At 38.3% G+C, this 22,018-nt stretch overlaps 1 protein-coding gene across 17 annotated transcripts in view; it reads left to right on the top strand.

The window, feature by feature from the left end:
• The window catches only part of LOC148677538 (teneurin-3), a 287,789-nt gene that overhangs the window by 193,526 nt on the left and 72,245 nt on the right, over positions 1 to 22,018 (top strand). For 13 of the 17 annotated variants that reach the window (XM_088642666.1, XM_088642919.1, XM_088643165.1 and 10 more), the window contains 3 exons: positions 4,790 to 4,888; positions 6,988 to 7,226; positions 13,726 to 13,848. In XM_088642666.1, the coding sequence (XP_088498792.1) occupies positions 4,790 to 4,888; positions 6,988 to 7,226; positions 13,726 to 13,848 (461 nt within the window). The remainder of the gene's footprint in view (positions 1 to 4,789; positions 4,889 to 6,987; positions 7,227 to 13,725; positions 13,849 to 22,018) is intronic. The other 4 variants (XM_088643252.1, XM_088643418.1, XM_088643504.1 and 1 more) reach the window with 1 other exon arrangement.

Below are 22,018 nucleotides of genomic sequence, written 5' to 3'. Positions count from 1 at the left end.
TTAAAGTGCTACAGGACTGTAGGAGCATTTGGCCAGCACCTGCTACATGCGTTCAAAAAGAGCCCAGGCAGGTGTTTGTGAAAAGCAAAGGCACAACAGCGTCTTTCTCCATGCGGTATTGCTTGGGCCTTCAGTCTGTACATGAATGAATGCCTGAATAGCTGTGTCATGTGCGTCTCCATTTAACACTTTAATTACTGTGACCCTTAATTGTTGTATTACAGTTAAATTGTACATCTTTAAGTAATTTGTATCAAGCCACTACTTAGTCCCATGTCTGCATTCCCTTAAAGTGCTGATGAGGATCAGTTTAGACTTTTTTTTATCTACTGTACTTTAATACCGAAAACATTGAGCTATTGACAGTGAAGTGCTGTGCGCTTTGAGAGACTGCGACACTCGGAGTCCATATAAAACAAATTCTTTGTTGTCAGTTGTTCAAGAACGACATTCAGAAACATGAAAAGGGATATTTGGATTAGCATAGTAATTTGCTTCTCAAAGTTACAGCATTTCGAATCAATTATAAACGGTCATCCAGTCTGTTTGCATTCAGACGTTTACACAGTTACGGTATTTGTTAATCTTGTCCAAAAAATTTAATCTGCTCAGTTCAGGGAAGATAGGCCTACTGAAGATCTAAAATATCTTGACTTCTCTGAGGATTTGGGGAGATCTATCTGCACTTGCCTTGACTAAATATATGTGAAGCAGAATTAAAAGTTTGTTTATTCGGTTCTATTTCTAACATGAAATGCTCATAATATAATTTGCATATTTTGCCTAATTTTTAGGAGTTTATTTAGATTCATGGCTGTCTTATGTGCTTTTAGAATAAATTGCATACAATACACTTTTATTGCTTATTATTTCAAGCTCTTTAGGCACCAGATTTAATTAGGATATGAGCCAAATTTAAAGCATAGTTCCATTTTCAAATAGAGTTCCACCTTATTAAAGAAAAGCGATCCAAAAAACTCTCTTGACAGAGGATCTCGCTTAACTGGAGAAACTGTATGAGATGGTAAAAGTCAATTAAACCTAAAACAGTTTATGCTAACATAAAAGAGATTTAATCAACCTGAATTGCCATTAAGGGAGAAATGCACAAACAATAAGGATGTACTTTTCATAACCTATCATCCACAACACTATATTCTTTAAAGGTTTTTCTCTTAATTGTTTTATAAATATATTAACACTATGCTGCATTGTCCAAATTACATTTGCAGTGTAAAATCACAGAAAACAGTGTAGTACTTATTGTGAATTAGTGAATTGTAAAAATAGTGAATTGCTTTTTCTTTAAAAGCCATGTCTGGTCTATTTCCTTTGATTTGTCCCAACGTATGCCTAAGGAAGGGTTTCTTTTAGCAAATTTTAATGTACATGATAAGCTCTGCTCTAACTCTGCTGCTTCAGTGTACTGTATGTATCCCAATAACTGTTCCAACAGTGTTACAAAATCACCTGTTTCCTTTTAATTTCTTTGTTATATCATTAAGCTTATGGGTTGTAATATGAATTATGGTCAGTCATTTATTTTGTGATGATTGATTTGTTAATAAGCAATAGTGTGACAGACAGAAGAAGAACTGGAACCCAGGAAAGGTTACAAACAAGAGGGACAGTAATGTAATGTTACTGTAGTAGCTTACTGATGCAAAGTTTTCATACGGTCATTTCTTGAAGGTTCAAAGGAGGTTGGACCTTTGGATCTCTTTCACTCTTGCGTGTTCAATTCTTCATTTATATTTTTTAAATATACTCTTTTCAAAATAATAATAATAAACTTTTTATAGTGCCTGTAAAAGTGGTTTCTCAAAGCTCTTTACAGAACAACAAACAGAAGGTACACATTGAGAGTTGATAGTAGATGTGGTACAGAATACGCCAGGAAAGCCAAAGGGCACACAGAGCCAGTTAAATAAAGGCCCTTTTGAAAAAAGGGCCAAAAGTGAGTCTAGATTTGAAAGGGCTCAGGGAAGGTGACTCTCTGATGTCCTTGGGGATAGAGTTCCAGAGCTTTGGGGCGCAGCAGGAGACTGCAGAGACTGTCACCCACAGAGTGAAGACGGGCTTGGGGGACAGAAAGGAGATAAAGGAAATAAAACACCAGACTTAAGCTGTGAGGCTGCATTGCTGGGCTTGTGAGTTATGTCCACAGTCATCCCCAGGTCATTTTTCGGCGTGGCTCTGCTCTGGGGATCTGCTGCTGCTCCCCAGCACCGAGAGAACAAGCGGCGGGCTGCAGTTTAACGAAGGGAAGTTAAGGTGCTGCGTTCCAGTGGGGGCTCTGTGTGCGGCGGCGGCCGAACCCGAGGAGCGGTCCACGAAGACACCAGTCCGCAGGAGCCCTGGACTCAGGCCAAGGGCATTTACAGCTCAGCCGGGATACCTCACTGAGCCATTCTCTCGGGCTTTAAATATACCTCCGCAGCTAACCACTCAGCATCAAACAGAAAGGAACCCCCCCCACAGAACCCTCTCTTTCTTCACTATGGGCCAGCCTTGCCCTCTGGGATTTGAAAGCTCCAAAGGTTTGCTAACTCATGAGAATTCCCGGGATATTACATGATATTAATTAACCTCTTCGCAATGCTGTAATATCCAGAGCTGAGTTTATATCTGTAATCCTGCCACCTCTTCCAGGCCCGGGAATTGTTGGGCATGAAGGCCGTGCTCCCGCAATACAAACACGAAGATCCTTCTCGGCACGTTTCCTGTACACTCCACTGCATCTGTGTGGCATAACGCACTGTGGCAGATCTGTACCACGTCCTCTGATAAATGTTATTTTGAACTGAGTTCTGTAGTGGTGCTGGGGGCAAAAATAAACATAATATTTCTTTTTAATGGGTTGTTTGCTGGAGTGGCCTCCGTAAACTTGGTAACCAATTTGTGTGCTCACCAAGGTGTATAAAAACAGGCTGATTCAGTTTCAGATGATGCCATGTATTGCAAGACTGAGTGTTTTGTTCCCTTCCAGAGTTGATTTTGTTTGTGGTTTGTACTGTAGTTTGTGGGATTTCATCAAATAAGAAATTATTATTATTATTATTATTATTATTATTATTATTATTATTCAGTGGTTGATTCTCAGTCTCTCATGCTCTCTGGGTGTATTTCCACGGCAGGATTCTTTAGTCCTGTTTCCTTGCTGTGCAAAGGCCTGACCCAGAGCCAGCACAGGCCAGCATCCGCCTTGCTCTGCTGTTACCGTTTCTTTTATCCGTTTCCAGACGGATCCTGGCTTGGTTCTCCCCATTATTGCCAGCTCGCCTGATGGATCATTTCTTGGATCAGCATGCATGAAGCTATTGAAGTCATTACAATAGAATAAAACATTGCTTGTTTTTGTAGGCTTACATGGACTTCCACTTCCCAAACAATCCCGTTGCTTCTGCTTGCTGTAGAACTAACTTGTGCCCGACGTAGTTCTACAGTATGTCATGTTGCACAGTGTTGGGCACGTTTGGAAGTTACTGTGGTATACGCTGATCGACACCAGAGAGTGTATAGTATAGCAGAGTTCACGTGAATGGCTATGCACCACATCAGCTGTACTGTATGAGCTGCAAAGTGTTGTGTCAGTGAAGCTGAGCCCAGGTAGTCTGGAGAGATGCAAATCTTATTAACAACAACCCTGAACCCTGAAATATATTATTGCCTTCAAGAAAAGAGCTTACAGACACATGATATCAGTTTCTTCTTCTTCTTGGCTCCTGTTGGGATGAAATAGCATGAGGGTGTAGAGAGCTCCTTTCCGGGCTAAAAATGTCCTTTGGCCCCTCTCCATCTGGGATCTTAATCACTTAATTGAATTAATTATTTTGCTTAGTTGGCTAAATTTCTCAAATCTTAAATTTTTGACAATTTAAATGGTACTATCAAACCTGCAGTACTCTAGCCATTTCAGAGCAAAGTTTTGCACAACAAAAACAAGATGTCCACGTACAGTTGCATTTATTTGGGTTGCGGATAACTTTTACCTGCTTAGTACAACTCACAATTCATGATTTAAAGAACCGACTTCCCTCATACGTTTTATTTAGAAAATTAGTGAAGTTAGCACTCAAAATGGTAACACATTTAAAGCTGTGTGATTTTTAAGGAAGAGGTTTCTTAAGGACTCCTAGCAAATAATGTTCTCTCTCTGTTACAAGTTATTAATGGTCTCATCTTAGGTTTTAGGCTTACTGCATGGCTGTTTCTTAACCAAAATGCAAAATACGGCAGATTAAACACCAAAGCCTGGCACTAAATCTGGAGTGCAGAAGGGAAAATATTTGTTTTTAAGTGGCCATTATAATCCACTCAGGCTTCCTACACAATTCTTAAAAATCATTCTTAACCCTTCAGGCTGTCCTGTTGTCTCTCGTTTCAGACAGACTATTTTCTTTCAGTCTGTTCAGCTGTCTCTCTCTTTCAGGGGGTTGTTGTTAATGGCCTAAAGAATTTTCTTTTGAAAATAAGAAATCTCAGTTATGTCTTGACTCTGCTTACGTGTGGTTAGACCACTGCATTCAGCTTCTTATGCACACAGAGTCACAACTGGAATTTGAGGCTTCACCTCTCAGGGGGCTCCCCTCCTCCCCCACCTTTCCCATAAATATTTTCTCTTGTTTTTTTTGTTGTGATTTTGTTTTGTTTCATCAGACCAGAGACTGGGTGAGGACACATGGTTAACTTTTTAACTTTTCAACTGGGGTGCTGTTGTGGGAAACTGCTACAAACTTGAATAACAACGTGCTAATTGTGTGTCTCTGTATCTCATTTCCATGTGTAGAAAATTAGCAAAGCAAGCAGTTCTCGAAAATGGGCATGACAACCTTATAGAGATGGATGTATTTACTCCAACGTGCCACGATGGCGGTTATGGGGATGGGTATGTTCTTCTAAGTGTTCACATGATACTAGCTGCTGATGCTGAAATATCAACACTGAGCCTAGAAAATCCTACATAATGATTCTAGGGTGAGCGTTTCAGGACGAAGCCTATTTTCGCTGCCGTCTGTTTTTCTAATGCCAACGTTGTTTTATTGCTCTTTATTCCTCCTTGAGAATTACACTAGATGGCATAGTGGTAATGTTTCCATTTGGCATACAAATGCTAATTGGTTTGTCACATATAATAGCTCATAAAACAAAATGCATGCAAGTAGAACATGCAGACAAAAATATAGATGAGATGTGCATTTTTTAATGCGTTGGAAGGCTTTGCATCATTACCTGCTAAATCTGGTTTACAGTTTCAACAGTGAACTCCAGCAGCTTTCTGCTATGCCTGGTTTGAATGACAATTTTGAAAAGAGCTAATGTAGGACAGCACCGTATCTGGCGTGTAGTACTTTTAAAAAAGTTAGCCCTGCCACACACTGCGGTAACTTTTTTCGTGTAATTGCACATGACACAGTTTCAGAATTTTCTTTCACAAATGTCACAAGCAGGCCCAAACAAAGGAGCATTTAGGCGATTGCTAATTTCAACAAAGGCTTGGGGCAGTGTTGTAAAGTATAAACAACCCTTATTGAACCGGTATGTGAGGAGTTGCAAGCTATCGACTTGTGAAATTACAGCATTTTTGAAGGTAAACTTCTTCAGGAATGTATGTGCAACTTCTATATACAACATCTGTGAACATGTGCAAAGGAAATGTTTTTATTTTGGTTGACAAACTTCTGACAACTAATTAGCTAATTCAAGCCAATACCATTTCAATGGGATAGGCGTGTACAGTATCTAGAAAAAATAAATCTGAGTTTAATTTTATAAAACATTTTTGAAAATCTTTATTTGTAAACACTGGTAGTTCATAAAATAGTCATTTCAGACATTTTCATTCTTTTCATTCTAAAGATGCAAATCTTCGCAGTTATATGGCTATTAGGAATTTCAACATACTGCTGTTTTCTTTGTTTGAAAAATAATAGTTCTAGTTTATGTAGTCTCCTTGCAACCTAGAGCTATATTCAGCATTTTCAAAACTACACAAAGTATATACAGTAAATATAAAATCATAGTAGTTACATGACTTTTTGTTTTAGTCAAATACCAGCTAGGTATGCCATTTTGAAACTCAAGCAAAACGTTTTACTTATTTTATGGCATGCACAATTGGATTAAAATGCTCAGTAATATATCACAGCTAGAATCATTCTTGTTTGTTACGTTGTTTAATGTCCTTATGCTTCATTTTCCAATGTCTCTGTTTTTGAGAATTGCTTAACTTTGCAATTTTTGAGGTTTTGTTTTGCAAATTAAAAGAGATGTAATGAAGGTAAATAAATATGAGCATACCATATTTAAATAAGCTGATTCTTTAAATTGTGTTTCTACCCTGTAAATTCTTAAGGGAATAACTGGTATAAAAACTTAAGAAAAAAATGAAAGCATGTCTCAGAAGGCTTAAACTGCTAAGTAGTCAAATTGATGGTTTTAATAATGGTAGTTTTATTTTCCAGCTGTTATTCTTCCCAAGAGATGCGTAGTCGAGCTTCAGACCTGCAATCCCCTGTCAAAAGTGTTAAATTTGAATTAGGGGATCAGGTTTAATTGTCCAGACCTTACTTTTAACCCAGAACCTTAAGCTATTAGATCAGTGGTGGTGGGATAGAAAAGAAACCACCAAGGTTTTAATTTATCAAATGTGTTGGTTTTCACAGGGGTAAAAAAGTTAATAGAAAGCAGCCAACTAATGCATTCGATTAAAATAGCTGACCTCGTTAATTATCGTAGGTACAATAGTCTATTAGTCAATCATAGTTGTACCAAAGGACAGCATGGGATTTCTTTAAGACTAAATAAATCAGGTTTCCTCATCTGTTATAAAATAATTAGTGGAATGGCACTGAAACCAGATTGTGAGACCTCATTTCTTAAGCAGTGTGTGACCAGACTTTCTGTTATTTTTTTTGTGTCGTGCGAATTGAGCGCCTTACAGTATTTACCATTCAAAATGCTTCTGCTTGTCGTGTTGTCTTGCAGGCACTTCCTCTTTAAGACAGGCACGGGTACAACACCTCTCTTCAGCACAGCCACCCCAGGCTACACGATGGCGACCGGGGCCGTCTACTCCCCGCCAACAAGGCCCCTGCCTCGGAACACGCTCTCCAGAAGTGCATTTAAATTCAAGAAGTCGTCGAAGTACTGCTCCTGGAGGTGCACCGCCCTCAGTGCGGTCGGCGTCTCCGTCCTGTTGTCCATCCTGCTCTCTTACTGCATAGGTAACTACCGCAGCCCCTTGTCCGCTTCTTCACAGGAGACGGGACAGTGATGCTTTGCACTCCGATGCTTGTTCAGCGAGAACCGATGCCTTCTTCAGAAAACAAATCGACTCTGGTGCTGAGGCGGTATTGCAAGCAAACAAGAATTCTAACCTTGCATTCAATTTTTTTTTCCCCCCTCCATTTGTCAAAATACCTAATCCCCCGAGAGATACACAATCAGTAAATCCCAATGAGAGAGTGATAATTTGATTTTAATAAAAGCCATTTAAATTTTTGGCTCGAACATACATGATGGAGTTCCATTTAAAATAATTTAACAAAGTTGTTAACGTGCCTGTCACATTGTTAGTTCTTTTATTGTTGCTGCTGCTGTGTTAGATTACACACTGCATTCAAATCAAGTTAAAATCTTGACTGTGTGCCCCAATGTGTCAGCTCAGATGTTTTGACTAAATGTGTAGATGAGAGCATAGTGATCATATTTGATATGGATGGAAAATGAGTCAGCCGGGATGCAAATTCGCAGTGTGGTTAGGAGATTTTGTCTTTTGTGTCTAGGTTTGCTCTGGGAGGTGTTATCTTTAGGGCTCTAGAGACAGATGTTTTGGTTAGAATTATTGCACCTTACTGAAGCATAACAGGCCACAACTGCCGTTGACAAATAATGGAGAGAATATCATGAAATAAAAAGACTTAACAGCCTGAGAATGTGGTTTTGCACAGTGGATGTCTGTCTGGAGTCACTGTTGAAAGGATTCTCCCCACTTGTGGCCATGGAGGCTGCTTGTATAAACAGGCTCTCTTACTGATAAAATCTTCACAGCTTACTTCGGCTAAAATGTTTTTTCCTCAGCTGGAAAGTAGACATAGGGTTTAGAGCTTCTTCCCAGGGGAAACATAAATGCACGAAGGTTTTGCCTTTTTTATGATGTAAGTCAAAGCCAGCTCTCTGGTAACCTTTAGCGTCTGGGCTGCAAAGATAAAAAAAGAGATAAAGGAGATTTATCTCCGCCAACTTTTCCTGTGGTATCATCTGGATATGTGTTACCAGTCCTGCTGCGGATTTCTTGGCACTGAAGTTATATTAAAATGCCGAGAAAGAAAGGCAGCACACTCATGAAAAAAATAATAACAATAACAAATAAGCTTCTGGATGTAAAAATAAAGGATCTTTTGTTCTTCAGAGGCTTAAAAACATCTCTTAATCTCTTTGAATTTCTGATCCAAAAAAAGGTGAACATAATGAATACTGCAGTTGCTTATGGCTTAATGAACTTTCTTGTTCAATCCAGCGATCTCTTCAAAAATCAAATATGGCAGCTTGGGTTTTGTTAGGTTTTGCTTGTGGTTTATTGCTCAGTGAAGTTGCATGAGCCGTTTATTGTCACTTTAGAAAGCCTTTTTTCTGCACCAGAGTCATCACCTGGAAGGGTATCGCCATCACGTGAACAGATCCACTGCAGTTCCTTTCAGTTGCTGCTGCTGTGGAGGAGAATCGCACCACTGTTCTATCCTGAAATCTCATATTAGCAACTAATCTGTAGACCAACCCTTATCAGCTCTGGGGTGTTTTAAGTGGAAATTACTTTTTACTAAAGCGTCAGTATCCCTTGCCATGCATTCCTTAAATCCCCTTTATTTGAAGAAGAAATAGAGTAACATTAGTAAATGGATTTCGGAACTACTCGATGCACACGATCCACTTGCATATGAGCACAGCAGGACACTCAGAAGAAAAGCTAATTTATGGAAAAATATGGATTCCTAATCACAACACAGCCCTGTAGGGGACAAATATTACTATGCAGCTTTAGATGCATCATTCTTTTATCTTAAATTCCTGCTTTGGTAACACTCCAGCAATTCTTATCAAACCTCATTATCTTCCTTATACAAATCCTTATACTTCTTTGGTCTACAGTTCTGTTACTCTGTATATTGGAAATAAAAGACCAGTAGCCCGTGTTAACTATTCATGAAGGAAGAACATTCACGTAGAATGTTTTTGGTGGAAAAACAATGAGGGAGCAGGTCGCAACTCTGCTGTTACAGCGTTAATTAACATGACCCTGTTCCCGTCTTCATTTTCTTCTTTTTTGCTCATCAAAGCACATTTTCTTACATCAACTTTTTTTTACCCCTTTTGTTCTTTTGGGTTTTTTTAAATTCCCCAGCTTCCATATTAAAGTTTCTTTAAACTGAAATGATTTGATGTCCTCAGAGTTTACACTTAATGCAATCTTAAAAGACATTAATGGTGGGAAGCCAAAAAATGACAGGGAGAGATCTTAATCAACTGATATGAGCAGTAGAGGGTCCTGTGACTGAGAAACAGCAGAATGTCCCTGTAGTCTGCTAGAATCTATTGAATATTGGTGCATGAAAATGCGCTTACCTTTCCTTGAGATCACATACAATAATATATTTTAAAGGGTGTTTAAATACATGCATTTGCTTTGGTTTCCAGGTTAAATTCAAATTCCTTCGGCACCTACTGTATATATTTGTGTGGAAGAAATGCCCCCTCCTTTTACATTGCAAAAAAAAAAACCCCACAAAATTTGTCTTGACTTTCTGAAACACGTTTCCTATCCGATTGCTCACTTGTCCTAAGCACTGTGAAGAAAGACGTCATTTCAGTTCTGGGGAGATGGGGGGGTTACCAAGCGCAGAAGCTGTGGATTTTGGTGACAAGATTATTTTCTGTATTTGTACCAGCAGAGAGACAATGTAATAAAAAAAAGTAATAGCTGAGCTGGGAGGGATCTGGGCTCTTCCATTTCAACATTTATCATTGCATTTCCTACTTACCGAGAGGTTTGATGTTGTAGTTACTGGCCTCTACAGTTCCTGTCACTGTAATGCTTCTAGCTTCTGCACTAACTAAATAGATGCAGGTCGCTCTTGGCACTCTCCCTCAATTAGGGATGCCTCCTTGGGTTAGGGTTTTTTTTATCTTGCTTTTAAGACACCTGGCAAGTCAGCATCGTGTCTTAAATTTAAACCCCTCTCCTCCCTGCTTGTTTTTTATCATGCCACACTGTCCTTTGGCTCTTGTTCATTCTCCACATACGCACACCTGTCAGAACAAGAAAAAAACAGAGATGTCTTCCTGAGAGAAAGTGTCAAACTGAGAGGGGCACCTTACTGTAGGGGGAAAAAAATACACTACGTGCGCTTGTCTTAGTTTTGTTGTGGACAGATATGATTTAGTTTCATTTCCTACCAAGCACAGCTTTTCAAGTGTTTTTTGTAGAGCAATTAAATGTTGTTTTCCTTGATTCAAAGATAGCTGGTCTTATTTTGTTTTGCATATTGTTTGTTCCTCTCCAGACTGAAAGCCCACTGCTCACAGAAAAGAGAGTTTAAAACAATATAGCATCGAGATACTTTATGTCTGACAGCAAAAGTCGTATTCTGAATATTTACATATCTCTCTTTTGTATATTATATATGCTTGCGCTTTTTGTGAGTGGTGACTGTGTTAAATTCTTTGATACTGATCCATTTTAGCTTTGTGTGGTCTCTCATACTGGCTTTATTTGGTTATGACCTGCAGTCATCATTTGCCTTTGGACAGCTCAGCAATGAAGTGTTTTGCACAAACCTCATTAGCACATATAAGGTGAGAAACTTAAATGAATGAGATAGAGACTAAGATAAGAGAATGGAGACAGAAGCCTACATATTGCAAATAACACCACCACAATTAGCAATAATTGGCACTGCATTTGGCAAAGTCAGCGTAGAGACCAGGCCAATGTGTGTGGGCTGCTGAAGACAATCTTCGTTATCGCACAGGACTTTAATAAAGGTCAGGGCAAAGTTAATGGAAAGATGGCCAATTTGGAATCACAGCATTTGATGTTAGGAGTACAGTATCTTGCATTCTCCCTCAGATAGAAATACTCCAAATTCTCTCCCTTTTATCATTGTGCCACTCGGGTAATGTGCTGGTGTAACTGAAAGTTAAATTTTTGTAGTTTGCTTTTTTACGAGGAAAGATGCCATTGTAAAAATTCTCATTTCTGTCTGTCAGTTTTGTTCATAGTCATTTTATGTATGCTGTTCTAAATATTATACCTTCAAGTGTTTACACTTTTAATCTCACCAGTCTCTCAAATCCAGGTGGAAATGGGCAATGCTCTATTTTTCTTGGCCTTGCCTTCGTTCACCCCATAAAACTCTGTCCTTATTTTCTTTAGTTCTTTTTAGGATGTAGGATTTTTTAAATTCCAAACTTTATCTACCAGCGATAGGGGCATTCCTCCCCGTGCAATTCAAGCTGAATGTCTCTTTTCTCCCCAGTATTTTTAATTTTTATTGTTATTTTAGTAAAGTGAAGGTTCTTGACTTCACCCTTTTCTGTGTACCTGAATGCTAGTGGTAATGCCCCACTGTTGAACTGCATTAACATTAAAAATTACCACAGATACCTATTTGTTAAATTTTGAGTTTTGTGCACTGTTGTTGCAGATTTCCTAAAAATTCTGAATTATTTTCTAGTGTGATTTATCATTGATCAACCGTGTAAAGTAAATCTTATTCCCTTAGCTTTCCTTCTGTGGAAAAATAAAAAGTTTAACTTATTTTGCTGTATGTATTATACAGTATATTTGTGTAATAGATCCCTATGCTTCTGGGCTCTGAAAAAGCAGATTGTTTTTCCTGTTATTTATACCCTACCCAACCACACCCCAGTAAAAAAAAGCTTTATACTTAATATAAATTATCTAGTTTCCTGACCTGCTTCTTGGTTTATATGCCCTCAACATGACTCATTTTCCACAAATCTGAAGCTATTGTTTTACAGTACTAAAGGCCTGACCCAGAGGATGATAGCCACATGTGTTTTTTTCCTACATGTTTAACTTGGAAGACCTTTTGAAACTGTGCTATATTATTCAGTCTTTCCGCCAGGAATGGTCATTTGTCTTGGTTATTTTAATCATACCGATTAAAATGTGACCGATGTGATGTGTGATATTCTCAGAGTTCCACTTCCACTGTCTCTCCTGAGCCCTTCTGAACATTTGTGAGGCTAAGGGGTGCACAGAAGTATGACCATTCGCTCTCTCTACTCCGTCTAACTTAGAGAACATGGCCAGGCTTTACTTTAATGAGGCTGTTGGGGAGGTTTCTAAAAAAGGAGAGTTGTTTGCCCTATAAAAGAGACACTGACCACAAGAATAAAAGTCCAATGCAATGTCAAACCACAGAGCACAAATCACTCTGGGTCTGTGGTGGGGCCAGACCTCACTGTTCCAGATCCAGCCCTCTAATTGTGCTGCTGGATTGCTCCTGAATGGTCGACATGTTTCGTTTGCCTCATTACCTTACGGAGGCCACCAAACATTTCCCATAAATTTTGCCATGAGAATTGTTAAATGACTTCAGCATATGGGCATAAACTGGTTTGGATTTTATATTCTTATTAAATGGAATGTTCTTGGAGCACATTATAAGTAAGGCTAATTGGAGCCATGCATAGTGGGTTTAATGTGTACTTTAAAGATACCATATTACACAGAATTTGGGCTTCTCTATCCCTGTGGATTGGCCTGCATGTACTACCTCTGTCAGTATGAGGCCACACTTTGTTCTGTCTGATTCACATGTGTGTGCCACATGGTCTGCTAGTCCACATGGTGGCTGATGTGCCAAGATTTTGCAAGTTGAACATGGTCAGGAATTACCCCCATCCCTCATTAGTCGCTTAATTGAATTTTCTTAATTAGTTACTTAATCAAGTATAAAAAACAGATAAGTGTTCATGCATATTAGTCTACATCTCCATGAAGACTAAAATGTCAAATGAATTTGGAAAAGAACTTTAGATTAACTTAAAACCTGGATTTACTTCGCACACATTGCAGATCATGGAAAAAAACCAGCTTCGACACTTCAGGAACAATTCCTCTTTCCTCCTTTGCGATATTGTTTCAGTTTAATGAAAGCAATTGAATATTTATCACCTCATGTAATGCACATTAAACATTATGTAGCAGATAGATTTATATTGATTTTGAGCTCTAATGTGAAAGGCTAAATTGTAAATGTGTATTGCATTAATTTTATCTTCGCTTTGAAATTACAGATTAATTATCTAATTGATGGCAAGCAAATCATGCATGCGATAGGATAGCATCTGAGTAATGTCAAAGGAGAGTAAAAGTTCTCTCAGCCTGTCTTCCAGTGAGCTTTATTTGTAGCCAACAAGGACAAGGAAAAGGCAAGTTAGAAATAAAATTCCCTTGGGCAACTGCACAAAAAAATCACGGGTTTTGTGTGCAATGAAAATTTTAATAACTCTTCTCATTAACATGAATTTTTGATTACTTCATCTTTAAATGTTGACCTCTGTTTCTCAGTTTCTGTATCTTTTGAGAATCTTCCTAAATTGATCTTCCAACATATTTTAATCTGAGTGATGAGGTTATTTCTCCTATTGCTGCAGACACCACATGAGCTTGCTTGTGTTTTTCTTATCTTGAAGCCATGCACCTGTTTGGCCTCAACTGGCAGCTACAAGACACTGAAAACTACACATTTGAGAATGGGCAGGTGAAGTCTGATGCCACGCCAACCAATGCAGTAACAGTGCTCACGTCTGACAATGGTGAGTCAAAAAGGCTGTATGTTCACAAGCATTTTGGTTTTTTTTTGTTCCAGAAAGTGTCTTAAGCCTTAATCCCAACAAATACATTTAAAACTTATTATGCAATCTGACCATGAGTCTTGCATATGCAAAGAAAAAAAAGGGTGATCCAGAATCGTTAATATTTGTAAGAACACAATGTGTTTTGCCTTCTAGTGTACCACATTGTATATTAACTGTATGCCAGTGTATTTTGTTTTAAAGGAAATCCTCTCCAGTGTTTGGTGACTAGACTTTGAATTCTGATTCTCTTGTTCCTCATTTCCTCTAATACTGCTCAGCCGCTCCTCAGTCAGAAGGAGGTGACTGAAGTACATATGAAGAGCATTTTAACTGCCGCTGAGCTTCGCTTTAAAAATGAACAAAGCACACCTCCTGCAGTCCAGTGTGCCAGATTGTGCTCAAAGAGGCAAGAAAAGTGGAACTATCTCTAGGCAGTGGTTAGAAAAATGGTTGGAAACACTTTGCACTGCTGTTGCTGATAAGTAGTTTATCCTGTTTAGGCAAAACAAGTGAAAGTAAAATTTACAAAGGTACAGTAGTTCTATGGGAAGTCATATTACTGCATCTTTTGCGATGGATCTTAAGGGAAATAAAACATTCAGAAGTGCTTGTTTCATTTCATTTCTTTGGGATACATTTTATGGTATGTACTGTAAATGTGAATATAAATCACTGATGTTTTAATTAGGAAATTAAAGAAGTAAATTCTTCATGCACCCAGAAAACAACACTGTTATTAGCAGTACTGGTAAAAGTATTAATAGTTGCAATAATACAGAAAAAATGTAAGATCTTTTTTATGGTTGTAATTTACTTCTGTGATAGATTTGAAGTCAGCCTATTCTATCATTATCAGTAGACAGGAAATGACATAAAAAAACTACTGATGTTTGATGGTCTCTTGAGTAAATGGTATGCTTCAAAAACTGCTGCTATTTAAAATCCTTACAGGCAGGGATAATGCAATTTCAGGAAGAAAGACATGGCCTTTCAGACCTTATGAAGTATGTAACGTTTTTCTATCCTGTTCGCTTTAGAGTTCTAAACCCAATTTATTTGTGGTGTCATTGAACTTTACCTGGTAACTGGTAATGAGTTGTTTCCCATACTTTGTTATAACATCTTAATTAAAAATGATTTAATTACTCATAATGTACATCCTAACTGGGGGGGAAAAAAAGTGTTAAATTATAGATGTCTCCGTAATAGACTTGAGATAGACCGCTGCAATAACACTGGTTGTGAAGAAGGCCACAAGTACTGTAAATGGTCTGTTGTACAGTATATGCTGATGTAATTTTAAATCCACATAAGAGGCACCAATTAAGATGTCAGGAAGCAGGATAAGGCTGTTTATAGACAATCAATACGAGTCCATGCTCTTCCTTGAGGTAACCTTGGCTTCATGCCTGTTGCCCAGAGGTGTCTTAAGTGACAGCAAGCAACTCCATCTACAAATATCTACCCTGTTGGATTATGCCCCTTCTGTAAGCACAGCCTTAAAATCAAAGTGCTGAAGTAGAGTCCGTCTTTTTTCGTTTTATATTCAACTTTGAAATGGACAGAGCTGACTTAAAAGCATTTGGGTTTTATAAACCACCAAGTGAAAAGCAATCACTTTAGTGCACTCACTTTGAAATTGCAGGAGATGCTCTAGTTGTTTTTCTGTACTGTGATGGTTAAATAACTCAAAAAGCTTTAGGTCAATGATCATTGAAGCATTGTCTTATATTTCAGATGTGGTTGCTAAGAGCTGTGCCGTAAAAAAAGAATTCTTATTAAAAAGATATGCAAGAAACTGAGGAAGAATTTGTAAATGGAAAAACATAAACACTTATTTAGAGTACTGTAGTCCAGCAATTAAATTGAGCATTGCTGCCAGCAAATTAACAGCAAGATAGGGTATAAAGTTTTCAAATGTTGTTAGTGTTCTGACTGTTGAAATAACTTTTTTTATATATTTATTTTCGCTATTTCCCAAATGAAATGCAGCATAGCCACCAAAGGCTTCGAAGTCATTGTCATTGATCAAACATTACCTTGGTGAGACAGTATTTTAAGTTATTTTTCTTAGGAAGTGACACTCACACAATATCAAGAATTCATGTTAAATGATCTGTTGCCTTCTATGCCTTTGGTATCAGTTAACAAGACCTCACAGAGGATGAGCAGGCTCAGAAATAGTGTGCATGTGTTATCATGAGCTTCCTCAGGTGCAAGAGCTTTGTCAGGTCTATTAAATCACTTAGCAATAAGGAACAGGACAGAATCCAAACGTACTGTATATGGTCAGAGTTTAGAAAGTTGTGTTTTATCATGAATCCATGCAACTACAAAATGTTATAAAATAAGATCTTCAACTTTTTAAAAAAAATGGCAGTCAAAAAAGACAAATAACAAATGTATAAAGTATACAGCAACATCTGGTGTTTTTTATTACATTTTTATTTTGAAATGCATTGTGAAATGTATTTCAGGTGTTTATTTTACGATGACGTGCCTTCTTTTAAAGTGCAATTAGCAGTCATTGCATCTTCTTTAGATCCCAGTTTGACAAAACCTATTCATTGCCGTCTACTTGTAAGATGTTTGTATCCCTATTTATTGTAATTATTACTTTGTAGTTATTAATGGAAACAGCATTCTGTAAAAACTAATATGATTGGGTCAACTTGTTCAACAACTGGCAAAAAAAAAACCTCAACTGTGGTAGAACTGTCAGCAGGCAAGACTTGAAGTGGAAGGCAGCCTGTTTCATAATTGGCAGCTTTTTGATGCAATTAACTACATCACAAGAAACAGTATCAGCCAAAGGCAGGTTTAAAGGTAAACCACATCACAAAAGAAATAGTTGAAAACACGGAATTCTCATAACATTTACTTATATATCAATTGCACATTTATAGTATCCTTATGTCACTTACTGTACAGCTGTCTGAGACAGGCCTTTCTCAAAACCTTGATGTGGCGGCACTGCCTGTTCCTCTCTATTTCCACAGCCCGGTTATGGGTGTTGTGGGAGCTGTGTGTCAATTCAAAGAGTTACTCCGAACGTCAGCTCCATGCGAGCTGACAACTTAAAATAAGTGTCTTCCTCTTCAAACTTTCTCAACTTTTTAGAGATCAAATAATATATTCCTGCTACTTATTATATAATGCAGGCACAACGAGATGTCACTTGCACTAGACATAGCTAATGAATTAAAGAGTGCTTTGTAGAATAAACTCTGTAAATACAGTACTTTAACTTGGGAACTGAAGTTGAAAATAAGCAGTGGACAAATCACCATATTATTAGTAATGAGCAAAATTTCCTTTGAAAATATTTTTTATCTGTATATGAAACTTGAAAGCACTGTTTTGATTTCTTTTAGAAATGAACCCCCGAGCCAGTCCTCCTGTGCTGTATTAGATGAAATAAAAGAGATTTGTGTGCACTTGTGGCAATAGATCTATAAACACCAAATGTTTTCAATGGCTACAACATAAATAACATCAGATTTTAATAAAAGTGTCTAATCCGTCAAACTACAGTACGTTGAATTGAAATGATCGACCGTGGTGTGTAAGGCTTAAAAAGAATGAGAAAGTTTAAACTTTGAAATCAGAATTTAGAGCATCACTCGGTGACACCTGTTGCTGTGGTTTTTTCTCCTCAGTCTAATCCGAAATAGCAAAATTGACCCTTTTCTTGATCTTGATTCTCCTTCTTTCGTTGTGTCTCTTCATCTCCTTAAACTTTGCAGGGTTAGGACTTGAAGGTTTCATCTTGATCTTGATCGTTATCACTGTTATTTAATGCTATTGTTAGGAAATAGTCATTTGTCACATTCACAAATTGCAAAATTGTATTTGATCTTAGCTGTGGATTTATTAAAAAATACCACCCTTCTGATGTGCTTCTCCATGGCTGCCTCCATTTAACTTCATCTTAACATGTTGCCATTGTCATAGGCTCTTTATTATTCGGAGTATCCCACTGCTGTTTGACGTATGAAAATCACATCAGCCTCCTCCTCCATTGGTCATTGGATTACACTTTGGCATTTTCAAATTCACCTTAGTCCCACAGGTCATAAAGGCAGAAGATTGCTTGTGGTTTTTCCTCGGATTGTGAGTTTGGTGGAAAGGTCGTATTGCACAAGCTTCATTCAGTTACAGTATAACTCAGAAGACACACATTTTTGAAAGATTTGGTACCTAAGAAAATGTAAACCCGCAGAAAATCTAGGAAGGTGGTTGTTGATTGTTTCAGTCTGTTGATTAGCAGTTTCCCAGGAGGTACACTCAGACTTTGCACATTTGCACACCTTATTTTTTTATGACAGTGAAAGCTTAGGGACCATTTTGCGTCCTGACTCTGCCTTTTATAAAACAATGACGGTTACAAGACCCGCCTGTGGAGTTCTATGGAGTTGTACCTCTGCCACCCAATCCAATCAAAGGGTTTAAGACCTGATGCTTTTCCATAATGCCTTCTGCTGTTGAAACAATGTGAAAGGATATCTGTGATGCCCCGTCCAGGAATCACTCATCTGTAAACAATTTTGAGACTCCTAAAAACATGCTAATGATTATCTTTGCATCTGCTTTCAGTGTCCATACGTTCTTGCACTTATCTATTTATGACGCGTCTGTTTTGCAGACTTACCGTAGGCCTCCTGTCACCACAGTCATGTAATTAGAGTGACATAAGTGTATTTCATGGGACATCCGCATACTTATAATAGACCATGCTGAGAATAAGCTTCAAGATATTTCATATGCTTGAAAACATTCTCGGTTTTATTGCCATAAAAAGAAGCTTGATGTTGAAGAGGCATGGGCTCAGCACACCGAAAATGTTGAATCAGCCTGTGACAAACTTTTATTAACCGATGTCTCCTTTCATGTTTAAACCACTGCCGTATAATTATTAAGGTGCATTGATAATTTAAAGTTTAAAATTAAAATGCGGAACAACTAACAAATAACACATACTGTAATTTTATACTTAATGGATTAAAACAGATGACATTCTTTAAGTCATAAAATGATGCAGAGTGCTGTTTGAATGCATTAAGCTTAAGTAGCATGAAAACACACGCAGTGTAACTACATTGTTTTTGCATTAATACTTCAAGGGTGACATGATTTGCATCTCGAACAGCCTCATCATAATGTTGCTCAGGTTTCAAATGAGGTTATTAGTCAGCTTTAAGAACAGGCTCATTGCTTTACCTGATTTATCCTCTACACTGATAAAAAAAAACTTTAAAAAAGAAAACGGGGAGTTTCTTCACAGGAAGAAAGGCACCAGAATGTAACAGCTTCATGATGAAGCTCTTCTCGGTCACCGCAGCCTCCGAAACAGTAGGGCCTGCTTTAAAAATAACTTGCAATTTCAGCTGCTGATGCGTGGCCCGGGGGAAGAGAACACTGGAAGAAAGCTCTGTTTTCCTTTCAAGAGCTGTTCAAAGCCATTCTTTATTTCCAGTGGAAAAAAAAGGAGCGAGCGTGGCTGGTTAATGTCATAATCACTAAATTTTCGTTTATATTAAAGGAGATTAAAACAGTGAAAAGGGTTCTTATGCAGCCAATACTTCAGAAATCATCAATATTTTTCTTTTTATGAAAGAAAGTCTTAGTATGAGGATCAATTCTCCAGTAACCCCCGTGTGTATAAGTGGCTTTGAAGGAATGAATACCCAAATCAATCCTCGCTCCTTTCAGCTCTTTTAGACTTTGTTTTTTTTTCCCTCTTCTGCAACAGGGATCTTATCTGATACTTAGTTTTTACAGCTGGACTAAAGAAGCCGCATCTCATGAACAAATATTCAGATGAAGACAGTGTCGAAACTTTTGTTATTTCCTTTAAAAAAAAACACATTGTTTTGGTTTCTCCCCTATAATGTGTGAATTGCGATGGACAACAGTTCCAACAGTCCTTTACTTTAATTATAGTTAATGGAATTTAGCAGATATGACAAATATGATTAATGTCATTTATATTCAGTAGCACCTTGCATCCCAAAAGATCCCCAAGCGCTTGATATGTAGGAGGGAACCATCTGAAGTTCAGCATTACCTTGGGAGAGACTTGGCAGCCATTCTGTACCTGTAGGTGCACTACACAGCAGATCAGGTAGAGGAGTGAGAAATGACTTTACTACTTCAATTAAGGGGAAACTTCAGGTAGGCCAAGAGTTCAAGCCGGAGTGGGCTTAAACGAAATATTGAAGCTAGGACACCAAGGTTAGCACCCTTATTCCTTTGAAAGGTTTTAATTTCTATCATTTTATTGCCCGCTGCCAAACCTTTCAGATATGTTTCCAAATATAGCATACCATTGCCGTTCACATGGGAGGGTGAGGGAGGGCAAGAGAGTACATCCCAGAGATCCCCACAAATGTAAAACTCTGCCAGCGCCATGCTGTCCCAGTAATAAAGACCTACGCACGAAGTGTGGTTTCTCCCCAGCATAAAAACAACCACATTTCAGTATAAAAAGGGATAAACCAAAAGCACAAGCTGAAGTCTGTTTCATAAATCACAGGGCCATTCACTGGTGCTCATTTCTCTACCATAGTTTCAAAGGAAGTGCTTAATCCTTTTTACATATACTGTAGGATTAGGTATGCCATTATTCCATTATGGGATCTGGACTAGCACATTACACTTATCGTAACAACGCTATCCCTTATTTTTTTTTTCTGCCTTATTTCTGAAATGTGGACTCATTAATGCTGCACACCCAGCCTACCACCCTGCTCACCTTGTCCTCTCGCAAGCTTTATCCAGTATTTCAACTTTCTAGCTTAATCTCGGCACATTCTGTTTTCCCTTTAGCCTTTGGCCCCCCACTCCTCCTGGCGTATCATCCCTCACTTTTCTAGCCAATGCCATGATTAAGCGTGTGGATTAACACTGAAACATGCAACACAGAATGCAAAGGTATTATAAGAGCAAAGTAACAGAACATCACTATGCTGCGTGGGGAGAAGTTGTGGGTTACAAGCCAGCGGATCGCAAGCCTTCCCACCAACCTCTTCTTACAATGATCCAACTGAACGAACAAAAGCAGTCCCCCATATTTTTGTTTAAAAAAAATACCTTAATTTGTAAAACTCTGATGTAATTTAGAATCGTTTAAAGACACTGAAGTCATTGTTCTCCGATTAATGAATAAGATTTATGGAGGAACATTGTTAGCGGATCTGCTACACAAATCTCAAATAAAAAAAAAAGATCATTCGTAACTAAGCAGATCGGAGACTTCCAACGAAAACTAGGTTTGATGCCTGAATTGATATTTGAGGACCAGTGGGTGACAATATTCCCTATGGACTAGAATTTCCAAACCAGTGCTCTGTGGTGACAGTGAGCACAGAGCTATAGAGGGTGCTGTTTGTCAGATTAATCCCCCGGGTTCTCCATTTTCCACGAGTGCTGCCATGTGGTGGGACTGCTGACTCACAATGTGTGCTGCACTTTGTTAGCCGACTAATGGGGTACCCTCCTATGTGCGGCAATTTAGGATACTTGGGGATGAAAAGTGCCATAGAAATTCAAAGAACCAGCATCACTCTCCAGCTCACCTGAACGACTGCACTTAGAAAGAGACTGCTCTCGTAGCCTGCACATGTCCTTCGAGGCTTTTCTCATCAGTTTCTCTGCTTTCAGCCCCTGCTTAAGTTCTGCCTTCGATTGCTCAGCCTGTTAGGAAGGAATTAAATTAAACTTAGTGACTGAACATGTGTCTCACAACTCAGTCCTATAAGTAAGGGCAGTCTCATGCATATATGTTGTACAGATATTCCTAAAAAACTACAACATTAATGTGTAGAAGTTTACTACTTTTACTATCCTAAAACATTCTGATTCTAGTGAAACAGTATGGTGACAGGGAAAATTGTGCTGTAGGAGTTGCTGTCCTTCAGACAAGACCTTCAGCCAAGGTCCTGACTACTTGGTCATTAAAGATCCCAATGGAGCAGTTTGTTGGACTGTAGAGTTGGACTGTTAATCCCAGTGTCATAGCTAATTTCTGCTTTGGAATTCTGCTCTGGATTTTAGCCAGCTGTACAGTCTGGCATCCCTGCAGTTGTCCCTTAATTCACTTGGTGAAGTTATTTCTCACTTCTTCGCC

The sequence above is a fragment of the Lepisosteus platostomus genome, chromosome 1 (assembly GCF_059453375.1).
Source record: "Lepisosteus platostomus isolate fLepPlt1 chromosome 1, fLepPlt1.hap1, whole genome shotgun sequence".
Classification (NCBI taxonomy): Eukaryota; Metazoa; Chordata; class Actinopteri; order Semionotiformes; family Lepisosteidae; genus Lepisosteus; species Lepisosteus platostomus.
Note: the sequence above shows the minus strand (reverse complement) of the source record. Positions and strands in the feature narration are given on the sequence as shown.